Source organism: Toxotes jaculatrix, chromosome 5, assembly GCF_017976425.1.
Source record: "Toxotes jaculatrix isolate fToxJac2 chromosome 5, fToxJac2.pri, whole genome shotgun sequence".
Lineage (NCBI taxonomy): Eukaryota > Metazoa > Chordata > Actinopteri > Toxotidae > Toxotes > Toxotes jaculatrix.
In genome coordinates this window covers 24,028,260-24,049,572 of record NC_054398.1, presented here as the reverse complement: position 1 = coordinate 24,049,572, position 21,313 = coordinate 24,028,260, and the positions used below count along the sequence as shown (strand labels likewise).

Below are 21,313 nucleotides of genomic sequence, written 5' to 3'. Positions count from 1 at the left end.
GTTGTATACCGGGTTTCTCGGCCACCCCTACACTCCCGTTAATGAAACGTTCTTACTTCCATCTAAGTTGAAGGATCATATTGTCTTCTATGGGTTTATATTTTATTTTGTAAAACCTTATAAGCTAAAAAAAAATCTCTCAAAGCCCTTTAAAGTAAAGCTAAAATGCAGTGCCTTTCAAAGTGGTTTTCTTAGATTTTTTTTGAAGTTCAGTTTTGGAGATACAGGCTTCAGACCTGGGTGGCATCTGAACAAGAGTATGAATGTTAAGTGCTGAAATGAGTCTGCAAATGTGTTTCTTTACATTAAAGTTAAAACGCACAAATATCCCTGCACATATACTGAACTGAAGACTTTTTCTCACCATCTTGTTCTGTCTTGGTCAGCTCCACGAGCTTCTTCTGTTTCAACGTGTCCACCACGTCCGCGAGGCTTCCTTTGCGGCGCTCTGGCGTCCCGAATGCGAGGCTGATCATGGGCTCCCCGCGATCCCTGGAACACTCCTCTGGCTTGTGTGGAGAGGTAGAGTTAGTCCGGTAGGAGTAGACTGAGCAGCCTTTACTGCTTTCATTGTCCTGGGAAAAACAAAATTTCAAAGTTAGAAGCTGTACAGGGCATTTGATTTTGGATTTTTGTATGTCCTCACCAAATGCATTCTGGGACTTTGTCATTTACTTTTTCTTTTTATTAATATAGAACAGACAAATACATCCCACAGCTCTTAAACCTGTTTTCTGTATCTGTATCTCTACAGTATTACGTTGGATTTAGCAGACGTATGCTTAGCTGTGCTTTACTTCAGTGCGGGCTGGCTGGCGTGACTTGTGGAAAGGTCAAGTTTAGGATTGTGTTTTGCTACTGACAGAATGTGATGATCACAGTACTTGATCTATCTGTCATCGAGAGTCTTGCACTGTCACTTCATTACATTCCTTTCAATGGGTTGGGCCCACTCTTGTATCGATTATTCTGCTATCAAAAACACATGTTAGTGTAAGTTGCAGTTGAAGGTTGCAAGTCATTCCCCATCCCCCTCAAATCCTGTCATCTCTCTTCTCACAACTCTCAAAATGCCCACCACCAATGCAAGAAATGGCACGATCACAACACAGACAAGCTGAGAATGTCAGTAAACAACTCAGGCAATTTTAAATTAGTAAAAAGGAAAAGGCTGATTTGCAGATTAATTTAAATTATTTAAATCATTTCAATATCATTTCAGATATTTATTTATTTATTTATTGCCTTGGTGTTTTGAAAAAATTGTGGAATCACAGTCAAGGGAAAAACACACTAACTGGTACAAATTTACAGAAATCAGCCAACTAAACCATGATAGCACCATTATCACCAGCTTTCCTCTTGCTCAACATTACAGACAGTTGTCTGAGGTGGTGCGAACTTACCTGAAATATGAAAATATGAACATTTGTAGCTGAGAATTTGTATCAATTCCTGTTTGAATGAAGGTAACACAAAGTAACTTCAGACCTGTTGATAGTGGATGACAGATATTTAATGGTCCTTTCTATTTTGTGCTGTGTGACCAGGGTGTTCCTTTCCCACTACTATGTGCTCGGCTGGGTTATGAGTTAAGCAAGAGGCACAAGGAGTCTATATTTACCAAGACGATAAGCCCGTCAAGACGACCACATTGTCCCACACAACAGACACTTTAGCACAGGTGTTCTAACACCAGGGCTATTTCTGGATGCTTTCTCCTCCCCTTACTGAGTGGGGGTGATCTCCAAGAACTTTAGGAGGCTTATGTTTCAAAGACAAGGGGCTTTGGCTAACAGCGAGATCTTAAGACGCCCTTGAAATGGCTCCAAGAGGCCCTGTTGTGCACTTTGTCTTTAAGCGGAAGATGCCTCTGTAATGAGGATTAGGAGATAGTGTGTCACTTGTGGACTGTTCAGGTGTGAGTTTTCAGGTCCGTACATAACTCTGCCCTGGAGTTATAAAAGAAGCCCGATGCAGGCAGGAAGGCCTGATGGTCAGATCGAATGATAAACTGAAAGGTCGCATGTTCACTCTCTTCAGCAGACAATGCATCTGCATGGCTAAATCTGTAGTGCTGTAAATTGTCCTTGTGCAAGGCTCTAAACCCTGATCTGGTCTCTTAACTGGATATCACTGTGTGAAGGCCTAATGTGAAAATGAAAACTATCACTGAGTGCATCAGAAGTTTGGGTCAGTTTATGAGCTGTTCCACTAAGGCAGACGGCATCTCTGTGTAACAGGGTAAACAGAAGAAAGATGATGTTTCACTTTTTTTCCCCAAAAGTTGCCCATCTTCCATCTCAGTCTTTTATATTTCCAGAGTGTGGTGCTGCCATTTTTTCCCTCCCGCTGACTTTATGGTCCCAACAATTTCTAATGTCTCAACCTGTGTATTCGATTATTTCCTGCAAAAACGCAACCCTCTCCTTTTTCTTATCCAGAACATACTTGAAAGAACCAATTCTTTATAGGCCATCAGTCTCCCGTGGTTGCTCATAAGAGATAGAAGCAACACTGAGGAGTGGAAACAGTATGTGACAAATTATCCCCAAAAAAAGAAAGTAAAAGAGAAAAAGAAACACGGTGAGACAGAAAAAAGAAAGTTAGCCTGCTCCGTGTATTCAGGAACATTTTTGCCTCAAGGCCACTTTGAACCCTGAACACTGATGTTAAGTGATGCTAAGTTTCACTTCTTTTAAAAAAAAAAAAAAAAAAGCCTTTTATGTTCTTATATGGACTAAGAATGGTTAAATATAACTGGGTTATAATCTCAAAAAGACATAAATATTATATTCAGTAAAATCAGTCATTGACAAATTCTGATTCTTTTCAAAAAATGAGTAAGACTTTTTGTTTGGGAAATTCTGTATTCTGCTACCACACTGATACCTAAGGAAACTTTATTTTCAGAACTTTATTTTCCCTTTCCTCAGAGGCCGAAGGCGAGCACGCCTTGTCCATTAGGGACCAACAGAACCTAAAGCCAAGTCACTAACACTTCAGCACACACTCTCACGCACTCTCTCTCTCTTTCACATACACACACACTCAAAGACAGGCTGTGGAGATGAGAAGAACTAAGGGGTAAAACTCTCAAGAGGAGAACCCTCCCTGTGCTGCCTACAGAACTGCCTGCAGCACACAGACCAGAGGGAACCACTGGTGTGTGAGTGTGTGTGTACAGTATGTGTTTATGTATACATGCATTTAAGTGTATGTGCCCTCAGTTGTGCACAATCATCATTATGCATGAGAATTTGCACACTCTGTGTACTCCTGCATGTATTTCCTGAGTGTTTTATGAGCTGTGTGTCCTGAGTGTGTACACTGTACACACACTGACCACATTCGTTCTATAGATTTGAGTTATAGGAACATATCTCAAGATAAGATATGGTTAATTTCTCAGCTCTGCGCATAATTCACGTCTCACCATTGCAGCAGACCCAACGTTCTCCCACTCAACATCCATTGGTTTCTCTCTGACTGGCTGCAGCTCGTCGGGGTGGGGCTGGTCATGCGAAGAGGGTGACGCCGTCTCCTTCGGGCCCTCTCGCTCGTCTTTGGCCCAGGCCACGCTGTCCTGACCTATCAGCTCCTCTTCCTCAGAAGGTGGGTGAAAGGGAGGCGTTGCTCGCACGGAAGACATCATTCTGTGAAGGAAAAAAATAAGCATCTTTAATTTTGGTGACCTCTGTTTGTGCTCAGTGAATTAAGAGGAGGAGAGGAGGAGGTGCTGCAAATACGGACATATATCTACATTTTGGTACATGAGAATCAGAATCAGAAACACTTTATTGCCAGGTATGTTATGCATACAAGGAATTTGGCATGGTGTTGTCGGTGCAAACAGAAAACTTGGACTGGATCTTATGTGCTTTCATGCATCAAATCATATAGCTTTGATGTCGCTATAGTTAACTATAGTTAAAGTATAGTTATAGTTATTAAAGGAATTTGCTGAGGTTTAGTCATCAAATGCATGTTAGTGCCTGTGCTGGTTCTGTTGTTTAAAAATGTTTTTTTATTAATTGGACTAATAAGCACTATGATTTCCTAAAAAGTATATTTAAGTATATATTTTAATCAATATGTATTTTTAAAATGTATTTATTTATTTATGATTTACTTTTATTTATTTTCAGTGAACTAGTTTTGAGAATGTTTTTATAAATTGTTGCATATGCTTGAAAAATGTCGTCTTTTTCCTTCCAGTCTGTAACTTGATAGACCGATAGACTTTACAATCATCTTAGTATTTTACTTTATGAAGATTCATAAATTGTGGCCCATAGTAATTTCTGCTGTCTTTCAGTTGTTCATTGCTGCAGCTGAGTTACTGTAAATCAGTGATCTGTATAATACTCCCAAAACTGTAGGGTGTGCTCCTTTTAGTGTGTTAAGTAATTTCATATTTTTGTCGGCCACTGAGAATATATTGAAGCCACAAACGTTGTTGGATTTCAGAATGATGCATCTGACCAGTTAATTCAGAACCACAACTTTATTTAAAATGCAGGCATGAATGCTACAGATGTAATTACAGCTCAGTCACACGCAAGCAATTTAAAGTCCATATCACATTTATAGTATTTACAGACGTACTAATTCAGAGCAGCTTGTAACAACTGCAGAACACACACATACACACACACTCACTCACATTAAGTGCATACTGCCATAGGGATAATCTATTAATCAGCATCAAGGCCTCTCATCACCTCAGAGCTGTTAAAAAAGCAGACGCTGTGCTACTGAGGTTCAGTGGAAAAATCTTTCTTTTTTCTAATGTAAGCCTCAGGCTGGGAGAGTCATTAGGCTAATACATCATTTACTGTAATGACTTCTCTCTGTTGCACTATACTTATGAGGACTTTCATCCTAAAAACCTCCTCTCCAGTAGCCTAATCTCAGCCTAAGACTCATTTGTAATTGAAACACAAGCCCACTTCAAAGGATTTCCCTCATCTTTCCGTCCTTACGTGGCTAATTGATCCTGTGATAATACACACACACAAATACACAAACACACACAAACAAAACAATTCCACAAAAACATGTTTATTTTATGTGTCCTGAGTGTTTGCCGGCAATTTCCACCACAACACACATTCACACCAAATTGCTAGGTGATAACTGACAAAGCAGAAATTCCAAAAAGGGTGTCACACTGTCAGGAACTGTTTTTGCTCCGATTCCTGAAAACAGTAACCACCTCCACACGTGCACACACATACACATACACACAACTTCTGTGAAGTAAAGCAGATTGCTGCTTCGGTCTTAGCGCTCAGTAAATCAGAGAAGGCTGTCCATCTCTGAAATATGCAGCCTCCTGGGTGCCCTTAAACATAAATCTGACACTCAGTCGAATGTCTGAAGGGAAAGAGCTGACCCAAAGAGTGTATGCATGGGGAGGCAGCTAAAAGTAAAAATACATAATTTACAGATGGAGTAGATAAAGAATGAGATAACAGAGTGAAACCAAATGCCAATGTGAAGTAGTCCGAGAGAAAAAAATATGAATACAGGGAGAAAAAAAAATGTGTAAAAACAGAACAACAGATAGACTGAATGAAAGATGGAGTGAGTAACCAGAAGTATTTCCCAGCCATCGATTTAAACTGTGTGCGTGAGAACTGTGTGGTCTTTAAATGTTGGAGAAAACTCTCACTATCACCACCAATAAGCCATTTGTGCCTCTGAATGTACAGCATAAGTGAATGAGTTGTAAAGTGACATGTGAAACAGCTAATTTCCATGTGGGTTTTTGATGATTTTAAGTGATTCTGAGGGACACGATGTTCTGTGCATGTCGTCTTTTACTACCTATGTCAGAATGCAGCTTCCAGTGACTCTGCTATGCAGCTTAAATCAGAGGAGGGTGGGATAGTGTCATGGCATGAAAGCTGAGACTCAGACCTGAAGATGTTGGAGAACCATTAATAGTCCACCATCGTAACTACATCACCTTCTCCTGAAGACTGAAAACCAGCTGCGGTAATGTATGTATTTTTGCTGTAGTTCTGCAGAAAAAAAAACAAATATTCTTTCTCAATTTTGCTCAATTTCTATTTATCTCATTTAAGTTTTTCACTGTTCCCCTCTAAGGTCCTCATTACAGAGTTTATGGATTACTGTGATTTTGACCTTTGCATGCTATACTGAAAAAAAATTGGAAAATAAAAGTTGGAAATAAGGGACCTTATTACTGAAGCTCATTCTACCATTACATCACTGTCAGTTGGTCCAAACAAGAGCACAAACTAAAATCTGCTATGATCAATATTTTTATATTAACAATGGATCAAATACCTACACACATCCTAAAGAGGTCCCTCTTAAGGATAAATATCATCTAACTATGCAGTTTCTCTCAGCCTGCTGGAACATTTTTCCATTTAGCAGCTAAAGAGCCAGATATTTTCCCTCAGGAGTTGGTGGAGACAAAAAACAGAGCTAAAAGGAGAGTGAATACTGGGCTTCTATTTCTCAGGTGGCCAGAAAAACAACTCTAAATGAAAGCTAATGCCCTGTGTCTGGCCAAAGCTTTATTGGGAGTTTATGTATTTATTTATTTATTTTTACAACTTGCCACCGGTGCCCATAAGCCTGATTTGAGTGAGTGAAATAGCGACAGCTGTCAGTCAGAGGTTTAAATTTCTCCAGACCTGCACTGTTTTACACAGTGGTATGAGGACATGAGATTATAAGACCCCAGACAACCAACAAACAGCAAATCACTAATCCATGATCAACTCGTGCAATCCACACTGGAGCGATGAGAGAGCGATGGGGAGCAGGGAGGGAGAAGACAGAAGAGAGCCTATATTTAGCTGACAATATTGCTGGTGCTGTGTTTACAGGGGAGCTTAAGACTTAGTTTCTTGGAACTGGTGTCTCATATGGCCAGGAATGCCCAGCCTCATAACTTGCTGCCACTGATATGGTTTCATCATGCAACAGTACCAGGGTTTGTTGGTAAGCATGCCAAGAGGCCTTTTGTGATTGGTTGGTGCAGGAAAACTCCATGTGTTTAGATAATTCCACTGCTTAACTAACAAGGAAAATGTTTAGCTCTAACAATTAATTGTTCTTGACATAGTTTTGAAGCTACGGTAATTTGTTTTCAATACATAAAACATGTTTTGTTTTGTTTTCTTTTGTTTTTCACTAAAATTGTAAATAGTTTTTTTGCACAATTTACAGTAACCAAATTGCAGCTGATTATCATATGGATTCTCCAGCTGTTCACAAAATACATGCTAAAAAAAGCTAACTATAAATCAGTACAATAACAACAAGAAATAGAGAAGGATCTCCCATCCAGCCATTTATATGTTGCCATCAGCCTGCAGCTGTTATTGTCATGACATGGAGAAAAACAGAGATACTGGTCTGTGTTTTTGGGATGTCAGCAATCACTAAAACTGGAAATCACTGCAGAAAAACATTACAACTGCAGTTTTTCAAGTTCCAATTTTGTGGTCAAGCAAGGTTCCCTTTGAGACTGTCAAAAAAAAAAAAGATAATAATGCACTGAGGAAGATGCATGGGCACTACAAGAAAATGTTCATTTTTTTGGCTTAATTTCTTAGAGAAAAATGAGAAGCATTCTTAGAGATATGAGTTATTATTCGCATTGCAGTTCTTATGCCTGACAGTATCAGGTCCCTCCCTACTGAGACACAGGAAGAAGCTGAGTGATTATAGCATAAGGAGCAACCTTCTCCCAACAAGACCAACCAAAGAATGAGTTTGGAGTCGGTCTTAGGAAACAGTAATGTGATGATAACGTTACACTGACAGCTGAAAAACAAATTCATTTTTCACACACTTCGCCTTGAGGCTCTCCAAAACCCTTTTCATATTGTCAGACATCTAGAAAAACACCAACCTTTTCCCCTGAAAGTTGTTCTTCTGTCTAAAATATTTCTTGGAAAGTGATACTGGTGAGATTGCCTGTTTGATAACTAAACACAGCACACACTGTGGAGTGAAGAGTTATAATTTTTCGTCTTTACACATTTTAAAGTTTTTATGAGCGTAAAGTCAGGAAGATTATCTCATAAGTATGGTCAACAGCCTGATGATAAAATCTCAGCTGAGTGCATGTTGTGTAATGTAATAAATAATCATAATAAAGGTATGCTCAGCAGTGTTACTTACTGTTCTCTTTGAGCATTTTGGTTTAAGTTCCCTTGATTCCTTTGTTGACTATAAAAACTCTTACATCCTTTAACTCAGAGACACATTCAACAAACTGTTGCGGGTGGACAGCAAGCTCTGTCCCCCTCTAAAACGTGGACAGTAATTTAGAATCCCTTTGTGAGTGGAAGAAAAACGAAAACCGGGGTCAGAATTTGGCAGGAAAGCGTTGTTCAGATCTGGCCTGGAACCTGGCGACTTGGCAGAAACAATCAGGCATTGTGGAGCATGGACGGAGAGGGACCTGTGACAGATGAGAGCGGGAGAGAGAGGGCCCCCTCTTAGAAAAACAGTACACAAAGCACCATTCACAACCCAGGTCCCTTCTGCCACTTGTGGAGCGAGAGAAGGGCTCCGACAAAGGCCTCCGACTCGACCAATTGGGTGTAAAATCTCCAGCCGTCCCAGCTGGATACAACTGAGGAAGTGGGAAATACCAAAGAGAAAAACAGACAGAATGAGAGGAGAGAGAAGAGAAGAACAGGGGGATAAAGAAAACTGAGGACTTTCCTAAGAATTGTTTGTCTGTTGGACAGTCCCAACAAGAAAATACAGGGAAAGAGAGCAAAGGGAAGCTGTTTAAGGTTTAAGTAGAAACACAGAGGGGTGCTCTGTATTAGCACGCAGAAACTGTAGCAACACTGAAATCACTGAAAAAGATGGCATTATTGGTGGCATCTTTCTTAGGTAGTCTTTAAGTAAATATCTTAAAAACTGCCATTCAGTGACCCTGAGCAAGGCTCTGAAAGGATAATTTGGTTTATTACAATGAGTTTTAATTTTGTAGTTTTGTCTTTCCCTAATAAGTTTGACTAACCTACAGGGGTTTGTTTAAAACCTCTGCAATGGTCGGACCACTTCAGTTTCCTGCCCCATCAGACGACTTTTTAATCAATGCTGCCATGTTCTCAGACATCAGCAGTTACTTTTTTGCATACAGTGCTATTATAACCAACTGTCATGACAGCCAAACCTACAGAAATATGATCCAAGTTGTTATAAATCGTAATTATTTTCTAAAGTGGTATATCTCAGCAGTTTATATCTGAGGGACTCAAAAGAGACAGATTTAAAAAAAGAAAAAAAAAAGAAGGGTCAAAATCAGCTGGCTCCTTCATTTCCCATAATGCACTAAAACGTGATACTGTCTATCAAGTTGCCTCCAAAATTTCGACATCTTTCAAATCTAATTGCTTCAGTGATGTTATTTGGTAGCCATCAGTAGAAGTCCGTTGTTTTACCAGGCAACTCCCAGGTGTGAACGAGCAGCAGGGCGTTGCTAAAAAGAACATGTGTGCTCAGTTACTTTCCCTGGATAAATAAATGGAAAAAAAAAAAACCTTGAAGAGAATTAGCCTTGTATGAGAACGACTCTCCCAGCTCCTAAATCTTGGGTCTGTCTGGACTCTCATTAGATCATCGCACAGCACTGCAAACAGAGGGCACTGTCATAGGTCAGACATGTGGAATGTGAACACACACACACGCAGCCCTGTTTTCTCCCAGAGATTCCCCCGTCCCTGCTCTTTTGCCCAAAATAGACATGTTCAATAGCAACGCCAGTTACCCCCAAACCAGCCCACTGCATCACTGCTGTAATAGCAAGAAAAGCAGTTTTGTTTTCTGAAATTCCAACACATTAACATGGATTTCACTGTCAGAGACAGCTCTGTAGCTCTGTAGCCACCACAGCCAACAAGTAGCTGCTTTATTTCAAAGCTGTAGGTGCTTATCGCATGCAACTGTGAGTATTCTCTGACCTTTTCATGACTTAAGTGAAACAATGAAGGGAGGCAAGCAGAGGGCGGATGCTGTACAAGATGATCGGGTCAATACAGCACATGCATCAGTCAGCCGTCACAACTAAATCCTTTCACGATTCTCAGGTAAACAGAATTCATTGTGTGACCATCAGTATGTTACACTGAAGAGCTCTATGTGTTTACCTCATTAGCAAATACTTAGAACCACAAGACAGGCAGGGTACAGAGTATGACTGAATTAAGTTTTATTGAATTGATTTAGTAATTTTTCAGTGGAGCAATATCACTTGCTTTCATAAAGAGAAGAAATACAACAGCTCCTCCAAAAACAACTAAATGATCATGGCCTAAAACACTATAAGGTCATCAGGTTGATCACTTTACACAAAATCTTCACCAGACAGAAACAACATGTTTCAGGTTTCATAAATGATTGTCTCTCTACCCTCTAGACTTACATTTTGTGTTTCTATCATCAACACCATCAAGAGTTTCAACTCTAAGGGTATTGCAAAATTGGATTTTTGCATCATTGTGTATTTTTGTCTGAGGAAACGTAGTTTTAAAGTTAAATAAACCATGATATAAATTTTAATCTGCATTGCCCAAGAATCATCGTAGCTGACCAGACAAAAGACGGCATGAAATCAGAAGAAAAAGATGTCACAGTACTGCCCATTATGTTTGACTGGCACGTAATGTCTGGGAGGTGCAGAACAGACACACCACACCAATACAAACATGTTAGTCACTAGGTCAGTGGTACAGCCATATTACACTACATCCCACACAGCGATGGCACTGAAGAATGGTCATCACCTGACACTTACCTATCAGGTAAATTGCTCTTCAGGTGTAGTTTTACTTTGGTCCCCTACGTTTTAAGACAGGTTAAGCTGTAAGTAAATCCATTCAAAAACTGTCAAAAGCTAAACAACACTGCATCTGTATCAGACTGAGCCAATTATAGCACAGAAGCCTCTGCTGGAAGTAATTTTGCATTTAAGCATAAAATCAATTCATCAATTAAATGCCAAATTAACTGTTCTCCTCCAAAAACTAATCTTAAAATATTCTTATTCTGAGACAAACTGACTTGCAAATGTAATGCCATTTTATTAGGCAATACTTGAATTAAAATTGTTCAAGTTCAAGTAAAAATGTTAAGGTAATTAATAGCATTCATAACATTGTCTTGCGGTTCGTCCGATAATGCCAGTAAGAGAGTAATAGGTGCTACAATATTTTGTCTTGTTAGAAAATTGCCACAACATAATCCTTGTACCATGGGGGGATGTGTTGGGAGAAATCCACTTTACCCAGTGTCCACAGCAGATGCATTATTCACAACATGGACAAACATTGCAATTTAAGGATTTTGTCTCTCATCAGATGGACACCTGGAGCAAACATGGGGTCTGATGTCTCCATTAGTCCTACCGATGGAAAATCTCAATTAAAGCCAATGATGGAGCACTCAAAAAATGATGAATGCGTCGTTTGTACACTGGGCGTAAACACACACCACTATGCTTGTTCTCTGTGTTCACGCTCTGTACCTCGGGTGATGCCGGACCAAAACCGCAGACCCCCAGAAATCCAGCCTTATTGACCAACACCCTCCCTTGTGCTTGTTATTTTTCCTGGCACGCGAACACACCCCTAGCTAACACAAATACAGTACACATATACATTTATCTACTTCATGGCAACGATACAGAGTAAACCATTGAAGAAACCATTGAAGACCAAAATCAACATTCAGTGCCTCAAAAGGACTATTTGTCTGCTAACTCCTGCCCACGGTAGTTAGAAGACCTGGTCAGTGTGAACATTTTGTCTCTTAATCCTTAAAGTAGACCATATTGTCCGGGTGGATATGCCATCACATAACGTAGAACAGCACTTAATATAAATAAACAATTAAATTAGCACAGGGCATCTTTGTATGTTAGCACCTGAAAAAAACATTTTAATAGATCAACCAAACTTGTTGTTCACTGTAAAAAATATTTCACACTTCATGGGAAACGTTTCATGAATCCTACTACCTGGTAGTGAATCTTGGACATTTTAGGTCCTGAAGATTCAAAACAATCATAGAACAGTATCACTGAGAATAGAAGAGGACATTAGACTTAACCCTGAGGAACCCCACAAGTAATTGTTGATCTGCTAAATAAGGACACAACAATACCTAAACCAATCAGCAGCAGTTTAAAAACTAGATCTAACTATGCCATGAGCAAAAGTGAGGTGATGCCTCAACATTTCATCAGACAACATCTGTGTTTAGATAAATACTCTCATCTCCAAACCTTGGATGGAAAGTTTTCTTAAGGAGGGTCTGAACATAATTTTTTTTTAAAATCCTCTGAGAATAAGGCGCCATTGTAAACCAACAAATGCATCAAATACTAAAATAATTTACAGATACATCATCTAAAAGAGAAGAGGAAGCTCTTCTTTAGTCAAGAATGATTTTTAAAAAGTCCATGAACAGTCAGTGTCTCCTGCATGCTTTCTTCATTTAAATCTCTACATCAACACTCACTCTGCTATCCTCTCTATCATCTCTCTTTCTCCTCGCCTCTTTTCACCTCTGATCCATATCAGCTTAAAGTGCATACAGCTTACTATTTGACAAACACCTTACAGGCGGTAATACACTGTTTATCAGTTGGAGCTGATGTAGCACCAGACCGCCACCTGTCTTCTCGTTTCAAGCCACTATCCGTATTATCACACAGGTTATCTTTGACCTCTTTGGGGACGAACATAATGCCACTTCAATGCGCAAATAAGCTTGTTACACAAGTTTTAAGCCTTGTTGTGCTTGGACCTCTCCATATAGTTGAAAGAAGCTGTAAACAAGAGGAAATCCTATTATCTTAAGAAAAAAGATGAAACTATGGATACCCTTTTTCCAGGGAAGAAAAACATTGAATGCTTTTGAAAAATATGACGTGTATATGAAAAGATCTCACTCAAAAAGAAGATGAAAGTGGTTATTTTTACAAAGCACCCAAGGAATGCTAATATGTTTACTGTGCTTTACGTCAAATAAATTAAGCAGATTAAGCAATCAAAGCAGGATGAATTTGCAAAGGGTTAAGTTTCAAAAGTGTCATTGGCAGTCTATTTCAGGGTGACATCAACAGTAGAAAGTCATGATAGAAGCCTGTGGCAATACGACAGCTGCCCTCACACATTTTTCAGAGTGACTGCATTAGCCCTGAGGCTAGCGGCAGAAAAAAAAGTGAGCTTCAATAAATCATTACAGGACTCATGGGTCTCACTACAACTGAGAACAATCCTCAGACATCCATGTTTACCGTTCTTCAATGTTGTTAATTTACTGCATTTGTCCATCCCTGCTTCACATTTATAATTCAGGAAATGTTGAGTTAAGATGACACGATGGCACAGGGGGGACTAAATCGCTCTCAAACAGAAAAGTGGAGAACAGTTATAGTATATGTCAATTCTTGGTTTCAATTGTTGTTTTGGTGATGCAGATAATAGAAAACAAAGGCATCATAGACCATTCACATGTTCCTTAAGAGTAAAGAATATACAGGAATTTATTGGAGCACCTCACAGAAGATAGTACACCTACATTAAAATCTGAAGTAATGAAAACACAACTTTCATTTTAGCAAATTGAAACTGATCTACAAAAAACAAATTTATGAATTAATTTGAATGCATTTGAATCTTCTTAATGAAAAAAAAAACATCTAAAATTTTATTGTAAACAAAAGAATTAGAATCAAACAAGAAGCTCTAGGGTGTAACATCATCTGCAGGAGCGTCCAAACAGGTGGCTTTTAGAGCACCCAGGAGGCGCCAAAGCCTGCTAATCCCAGATTAGGACTGACAAGTCGTTTCACTAGATGCCCCCATTGTAATCCCAGTTGCCTCTCTATCCTCTGACAATGAGCTTTGTTCCCTATCTGAGAAAAAGCTTTGAGGATTTCCTCAGCTTTGTTAGCATGAAATGGCTACATTATTCAGAGGCATGCTACTTTTGGTTGGTCGATAAACAACATATTTTTATTCAATTATTGACCGGCCTGAATGCGTAATGTGTCCAGATGGTTCTAACAAGTCATCTGTGCACAAAACACAGGATTTAATTTCCACTCATTTTGGCAGCGTATAGCTCTGCCATATATACAGAAATGTCAAGACGGAGAGTGGAGATGTGTAGGAATGTAATTACACTTTGTTTGTGTGACACTCTTACCCAGATGGTTTTACAGTAAGTGCAACACAACAACAAAATGCTTACATTTTTAAGTCCAGCCAACGGTATGTTGGCTGGACTCTGTTGTAATGTCTCTGTTCGCACTAAAACCTACGATCTGAAAAACACATCATAAATTTTGCATCTCTTCCTCGAGTTCACAGCATGCAGGATAGTGCCTGTCATACATTCTGGGCTGCATTTTAACTTGAAGATCCTTGGGTACCATGGGCAATTTTTTTTAACACCATGCTCTAGAGGCAGTTAAGTTTTTACTACTTTTTTGTGATAACTTCAGCTTTGTTTTTCCATTTTGCTTTGTTAAAATGTTGAGAGCTCTGTCTCTGTATTTTTAAAGTGATTTTTGTTGGCAAATTACCCAAGAGAGCATAAAACTGACTACGATAAAGATAAAACTCACTCATTAATATAAAAAAAAAAAACAGATAAATTTAACTCTGGTCATTCTAATGTATCTAAAACATTCAAGAACAAAAATACTTCATTGTGTCTTATTTCTCTATCAGCTAATACAGTGTTATGGTTCACCCGGTTTGTTTTAATGATGATATAACATAGAACTGAAGCTTCATCTACTCTTGAACTCCATGTCATTAATTATGGACTAGAAAGTCCACTAAGTGGGAGGTAATGCTGAACCAGCAGGAGAGCACCATGAAAACTTCTCCCCTCCAGGAGCAGTTGTCTCTTGCTTGGCGGATGGAGGCATGTCAGTGTCCCTTGGTATGTCGAGCTGTCACAATCCAGACTAATCCTTGTGTCCCCTGCTCTCGCTGAAGCCAAACATTATAGAGTGCGCGTGAGTGTTTTTAGCTGCATGTGTGTATTATGGGAAATAGGCTGTGTGAGTTTATAAGACATATCTGATACCATGGACGAGCAACCTACATTCAATAAACACATGTAGGGCAGAAATGTTGGAAGAGTTCTGTGGCCAGTTCATATGAGCTGAGAAAAAAAAAAAAAACAAAGAGAACAAGTCATGCTTTACCTTCCTCTGGAATATGAACATAAGCGAGAGTGTGTAAAAAAAAAAACCCAACAAACAAACATGTACAAGTACACATGCACACCGTCACAGCCTTGAGTGTAGAGAGGTGATCATCAAAACTCTGTTACGAGGTCAGAGTCTCTCTATACTGCACAAGGTATCCATTGTCCTTTTCTCGGCCCACAATGAATTGTTCACAGCACACAAGGCCAAGCCATGTAGGGTGTTAATCTAGCCAATCACAACAGCTGTTTTTCACATGGGCCTAAGACCTTGAATCAGGACAAATATTTAAGACTCAGGTGGGGTTGTTTAGTCCAACATGACATAATGTCAAGCGTTGAAAGTCTGGCATTTGTGCATCAGACAATAAACCTTTCATATCAATAAATTTCTATTTTGCTGCTCTGTTTCATCAATTGTAATTTCAAAGTAAAAACAGTAGTGAGTCTATTGTACAAATGGTTTATAAAAGCTTTTACTTTTGTTGTTTAGAAGGGGTGATGCTGACAGTTCTTTAATGAAAAAAATATTCTGGCACAGAGGCCAGAACCTGGAACGGGTAGATTACATCTTTGAGAAAATGTATAAATATCCCTGCACTTTCTTTCTGCTGTTGCTTGGACTACAAGCGTAATGGTTACTCGTCCAGCTGTTCTGATTTTTATCGCATTAAGTATCATATCTGGACAAACCTCTCATGAGACTCACGCAAGAATTTCACAGTTGCTGGAAGGGAGCAACGTTTTTAATAATAAAGCAAGTGTTTCTTTTTTGCCCGGTGCTCCGCCTGGATGAGTATACTCTCGTCCTCTGACTGCTCTCACTCTCTCTCGCTCTCTCTCTCTCTCTCTCTCTCTCTCTCTCTCTCTCTCTCTCTCTCAAGCCATTTCTCTCTCCATCGCAACACTAGGCTTGCAGGCTGTAAATCACAATTAGGGGGTTCATTAGATATGGCTGATTTATTAAGACCCAGGGCTTGTCTCTGGGCCTTTCAGCCATATATTAGCTGACTACAAGATCTCATACATAGTTATGAGACATGCTGTTTACTGTGTGGCATATAGGGTCATATGCCAATAGACATTAATTATTGAGTAAGACTCCATAGGTTAAATTAATAGCATCTAGATGATAAATCATTTACATCTGTATATATTTTCTGTAGCGATGCCTGTGCGCAGCAGTTTTCACTGCATATCTAAACGCGTATCTTTTAATAACCACAAATTGGCAACAGCATCAAAACTCTGTTTCTATTATCAACAAGTGATCCAGCATTTGAAAGGGAGCCAAGCATTTTGGAGCCTCATCCAAAGGCTTTAACAAACATACTCCGGAGCTGTTTGCCCTCCTCAACATGCACACATAAATTTGGCCTGTGTTCATATCACAGTTACTCCAGTCTTAAGTGTCCCTAGCTCACATAATACCATATTGTTTCCCTCGTAAATCAAAGTGCATTTATCGCAATGCATATCAGCTCCTGTCAACAGCCGCCTGTAGACACAGGAACCAGATAAGGTGGTGTAGATACTCTAGTACGTCAAAAAGTAACGCTCTCTTCGTGTGACTTGTGTGTACAAATTCACCATTTCTGACCCGCTATTCCTGCCCAAGACTGAATGTCTGTGTTCAATAAAGTACATTAACATTAGAAGCACACTGCAAAATCCCAAATCCACAATCAACAGCTTCTGATTTCCAAAAACATGCCTTCAAAAACAAGGCCTGCATCCAAAATCACTTATTCCTTTCTTTTACTCTCTCTTTACGTCTTTCTCTCCAACATACCAGCATGCCTGCTCATCCCCTGGCACCTCATGGGCCGGATCGTTGAACTTCAAGGGAACTATAGAAATAGTTCTGGATTAGTTACAGCTTGAACAGGTGAGCTCCAACTTGTTCAGACCTATTTATAGTGAGCATGAAATCCTATTGTTAAGAATAGAGGAGGGCTTACAGACACAGCATAGATGGGAAGAAGAGATAAAGAGAGAGAAATAGAGTCTTGGCTCAGTCAAAACGCTTCCTGTACTTAATCTAGACACTGATCTGGTCGAAGGAGAAATCAATTAGACCAAGTCTAATGATATATACATTCCTGTAAAGTGACATAAAGATAACCATCGCAAGCAAAATCTGTCTAAAGTATGTGTGTCTGAAAAGAACTTTTTAAGAACTAAATACAGTTTTCTCATGAGAATGTTTGGGTTTGTACTATTATTTCCTAAACATCCTACGACAGAATTTAAATCAGAATTAAAAGTTACAAATGTGTACAGTATGTTTTTTTTCACCTTCTAAAAAATAACTTGATTAATCTCTCAATTATTTTTGATTAATCAAAAATAAAATAATAAATAAATGAAAAAGACCCATTAAATTGTCTTTTTTTGCCCCGTAAACAGTTTAAAACCCAAAGATATTCAATTTCCTGTCACAGAGGACTAAGAAATCCAGCAAATATTCACAGCTGGAGCCTGGAAATTTTGTATTTTTTGGCACTTTTGCTTAAAAGAAAATGACTTAGACAATTACTTGCATTCTCAATAGATGTAACCAACTTCTTAGACACATAAATGCATTACAGCAGTTACAGTAACAGTTAAATGTAATTAAACATTTCAAGCTTGGGCATGTATCCTCACACACACGCTTTCCTCTGGCTGGCTTCTGGTACATGACTAATTGACGGTGACAGAGAACAAAGGAGAAGATTACGGGATTGAGTGTGTGACACACAGCCACAGGTCAGGAGGAGGTTTAGTCTCTAACTGTGATTATGGACGGGCAGGTGTCACCAGAGGACACAGCCAGAGCCTACAACTCTACACCTTTCTGGGCTACTCGTAACTGTGTAAAACTACAAGACACTGACTGGTCCACTCTAAAAAGTTAGCATCTTAACAATGTAATTCATTGTACAAATTATGGCTTAAATGCCCACTTGTTATTTTGTGAGCTTTGAGAAGCATTGTGTCATTAGTTTTAGTTGTCAAGCGTCTTTGTCAGCGTAGTCTCTAATTGCTCGACGGCTTGGTTGATTTTGAAGCTAACCAGGAGCGATGTCATCCCTCCGCTCTCGCTACAATGGGGCTCATTGGATTAAGTTCGAGCAGGCTTTGTTAAAAGCTGGTGTAAATCTAATCAAGGAAGAGACCTCAATTATGCATGTACTTAAACGAACAGATCACTAAAAGTGGAGGGGGGAGGGCTGGCCAGTGTAGGAATGCAATCAGCAGCCATTAAGGCCGGTTAATTTTGGCTGATGGCAGCTTTAAAATTAGATGTGTGGTTTTTACTGTGATGAGAATACTGTAATGATGAGGACATGAAGTTGTTGGTATTTGGTAGTCAGCTTCCTTCAGGGTCAGTAAAATAGTTACCAGTCTCTTGGTGAAACAGGTGTTAGCACTGCAGCAGAAGTAATTGTTACAGAGAAGGCACTTAGTGTCCTGGCCTTCCATTTTTCTACCTACATGGGCAACACTACATTCAAACTCAAGCTATTTGCGTGTTGACTGAAGCCAAAACAGCTGAATATAAGCTTTTTCCAGCTACGGCATGTTGAAGAATGTAAGAAGGTGAAGAGGCACATTGTTTGGAGAGAAAATTATGCTGGATCACCATGATCTAAAGACCAGGTGGTGTTCCCCCATAGCCCAGTGCAGCTGAAATTGACCCTGACCCCCGACCTTGGTGACCCATGACAGTTAAAACAGGAAGCAATTATCCTGAATGTCAGCAAGTCTGGTGGCATTCCTCAACAAGAGGCCTGAAGCCCAAGCAGATAACAGTTGTCACCAAAGAAACGAGGGAAAAGACATGAGTACATATGCGTGGAAAGGCCATTAGTGCAGCTGAACACACGTTCATAGTGTGTGCACACATGCAGATACACAAAAGATGGATTTCTCTCCAACTGTTTTATTGCCAGTTGTGAAAGCTGAGTGGAAACTTTCCTTTGAATCACATAAAACTTTTTACACTTGGTTTTATCTGTGAAGAAATTCATAAATAGCAACTGAAATAAACTTTGTGAATAATGAAATATTATCTTCATTTCACAACAGTTTAGGACGTCCTGAAATGTTGAAATATTGTTGTTAAAACTGTTGGGAAATGTTGAGACAAATGGATTCTGTATTACTGACAATTACTGACAAATTCTCTCTTAGCTTTCAGAAATTTATTTACTAATGGAAGTGCATCAAAATTACAGATTTTCAGTAGTATGGAAGTATGATCTTACATATTGTTTAGTGCTTTTTTTAAGCAAAGAAAAAAAAGATGCACACACGTTTGTCGTCATTCATCATAGTAGGTTACAAAAAATAACTAACTTTTCCCGAAAGCTCTTCAACCAGCAGTCCAATGCTACTGTACGAACAAACTCAAGAAACACATTTACTCTCACTTCTCTTCAACAGTTTCCCTGTTCCCCTCCAATTTTACACTTGCCAATTCCCTGTGTACAACAGTTCCCTCCACTGCCAACTCCTTCATTTGGCCTGGTGTGTGTGTGTGCGTGTGTGTTTGTGTGTGTGTCATGTGCTTTTTCTGAAGCACCAGCGCTGAAGTCGCCAGCCACTTCTTTTCATTGGAAGGTTAATGCTTCAGCAAAAAACTGTCATGTGAGAAGTTGGACTTATGTCCTGTTAACAGAACAGTGGAGATAAAAGGGGAATAATCTGTTGCCATGCAGAGGAAGGAAACATGCTCATAAAGGACGTCCCCTGGTCCTTTTGATAATCTGGTCAGTTACATTTGTCTGTACATCAACTGCTATCACACTCACATCAAGTCAAGCAGTGATTAAGTAGTTTAAGTTAGGACCTAGTTTGGAGGGAAACATTTTTTGAGGTTTGGTGTTATATAAGTACAAACCACTAAGAGTAAAAAGTCAGAAACAGGGATGTGCTCCCTTCTTGTCTTTCCACCTGCCAATGCTGTCCACTGCTGTTCCTCATTTCCATCCTAAAACTTACTGACACCAAAGTTTCATATAACTCACAGTTCATACCACATACAGTAACTGCAACATCCCCAGTTCATTTCCAGCTGGAGTCCTTTGTAGGACTTTGTTACCCACAGATGATGCTGTGGAGCTGACCAGCAGCCACCACTGTATAACTGGTCACACTTACGGAGGTGTGAATGTGAGGCCTCCGTGTGAAGCAGGGTGTTACTGAAAAAGAACATGCATCCCTGAGGAAAACCCTTTCCTTGGATAAATCAAAGGTTAAAGTGTAGATCCATCTTCAAGCTGCTCTCCTCCCTCACCTCCCTCCTTTCTCACTCTGCCTCCTCATCTAGCCTGTGCATTACCTCATCAGAGGAGGATCTGCCTAAAGCCACAGCGGTCACACAACAGACAAAAGCGCTCATCTCCAGGAAGCCGCTGCCGCTGCCTGTGGTTTTGGAGAGAGGAGAAGAGTAGGGAAAAAGTGACTCAGCCCCACGGCTCCTTTCTTCTCTCTGCCGACTTAGGGATAAATGGAGGGATAAAGCACAGGGGGAGATAATATTTAGAGCAGGCCCCATTTCAAGGGCAATAGAAGAGAGAAAGTGGGGTATGAGCTTGGGTGGTTTGGGAAGTAGCCATGAGGGTCGGTCTATACTGTTACTGGCAGTGGGCCTCGCACCGTGGATTTATGTGTAAGTGGGGAGGAACCGCTGCTGGCCCGGCCCTGCCTTCAAGTCCCGGCCGCTGCAGCTCCACGAGCCTCTTCAAAACAAACCAGATGGGCCTCAGACGGGATGTTGATGAGGCATGAGCGCGCAAAACACAAACACGCATGCAAGCACAAACACAAATAAATTGATACAGACTCAGCCTGACAAACAACTAAATACATAACACACAAACATATGTACTTGTGTCGTACATGCACTGGTGAGCTGGCACGCATTAACAAATGTGCTGACTTTGAGCGTGGCTGTAGCAGATCGCTCAACTTCACTTCTCTTTTCCCACCGTTAAATAAGTTCCTTGTCGCAAACTTGCAAGGCATTCTGTCCACTCTAGACCTAAATGGACATTTCATATGTGTTGACAAATCGGATCAATTAACT

At 39.8% G+C, this 21,313-nt stretch overlaps 1 protein-coding gene across 4 annotated transcripts in view; it reads right to left on the bottom strand.

The window, feature by feature from the left end:
- LOC121182120 (transcription factor SOX-6-like) overlaps window positions 1-21,313 on the bottom strand; it is a 104,747-nt gene that overhangs the window by 64,547 nt on the left and 18,887 nt on the right. For all 4 annotated transcript variants that reach the window (XM_041038465.1, XM_041038464.1, XM_041038467.1 and 1 more), the window contains exons 3-4: window positions 3,437-3,656; window positions 365-575 (exon numbers count right to left, since the gene is read on the bottom strand). In XM_041038465.1, the coding sequence (XP_040894399.1) occupies window positions 365-575; window positions 3,437-3,655 (430 nt within the window). In that variant the 5' untranslated portion in view covers window position 3,656. The remainder of the gene's footprint in view (window positions 1-364; window positions 576-3,436; window positions 3,657-21,313) is intronic.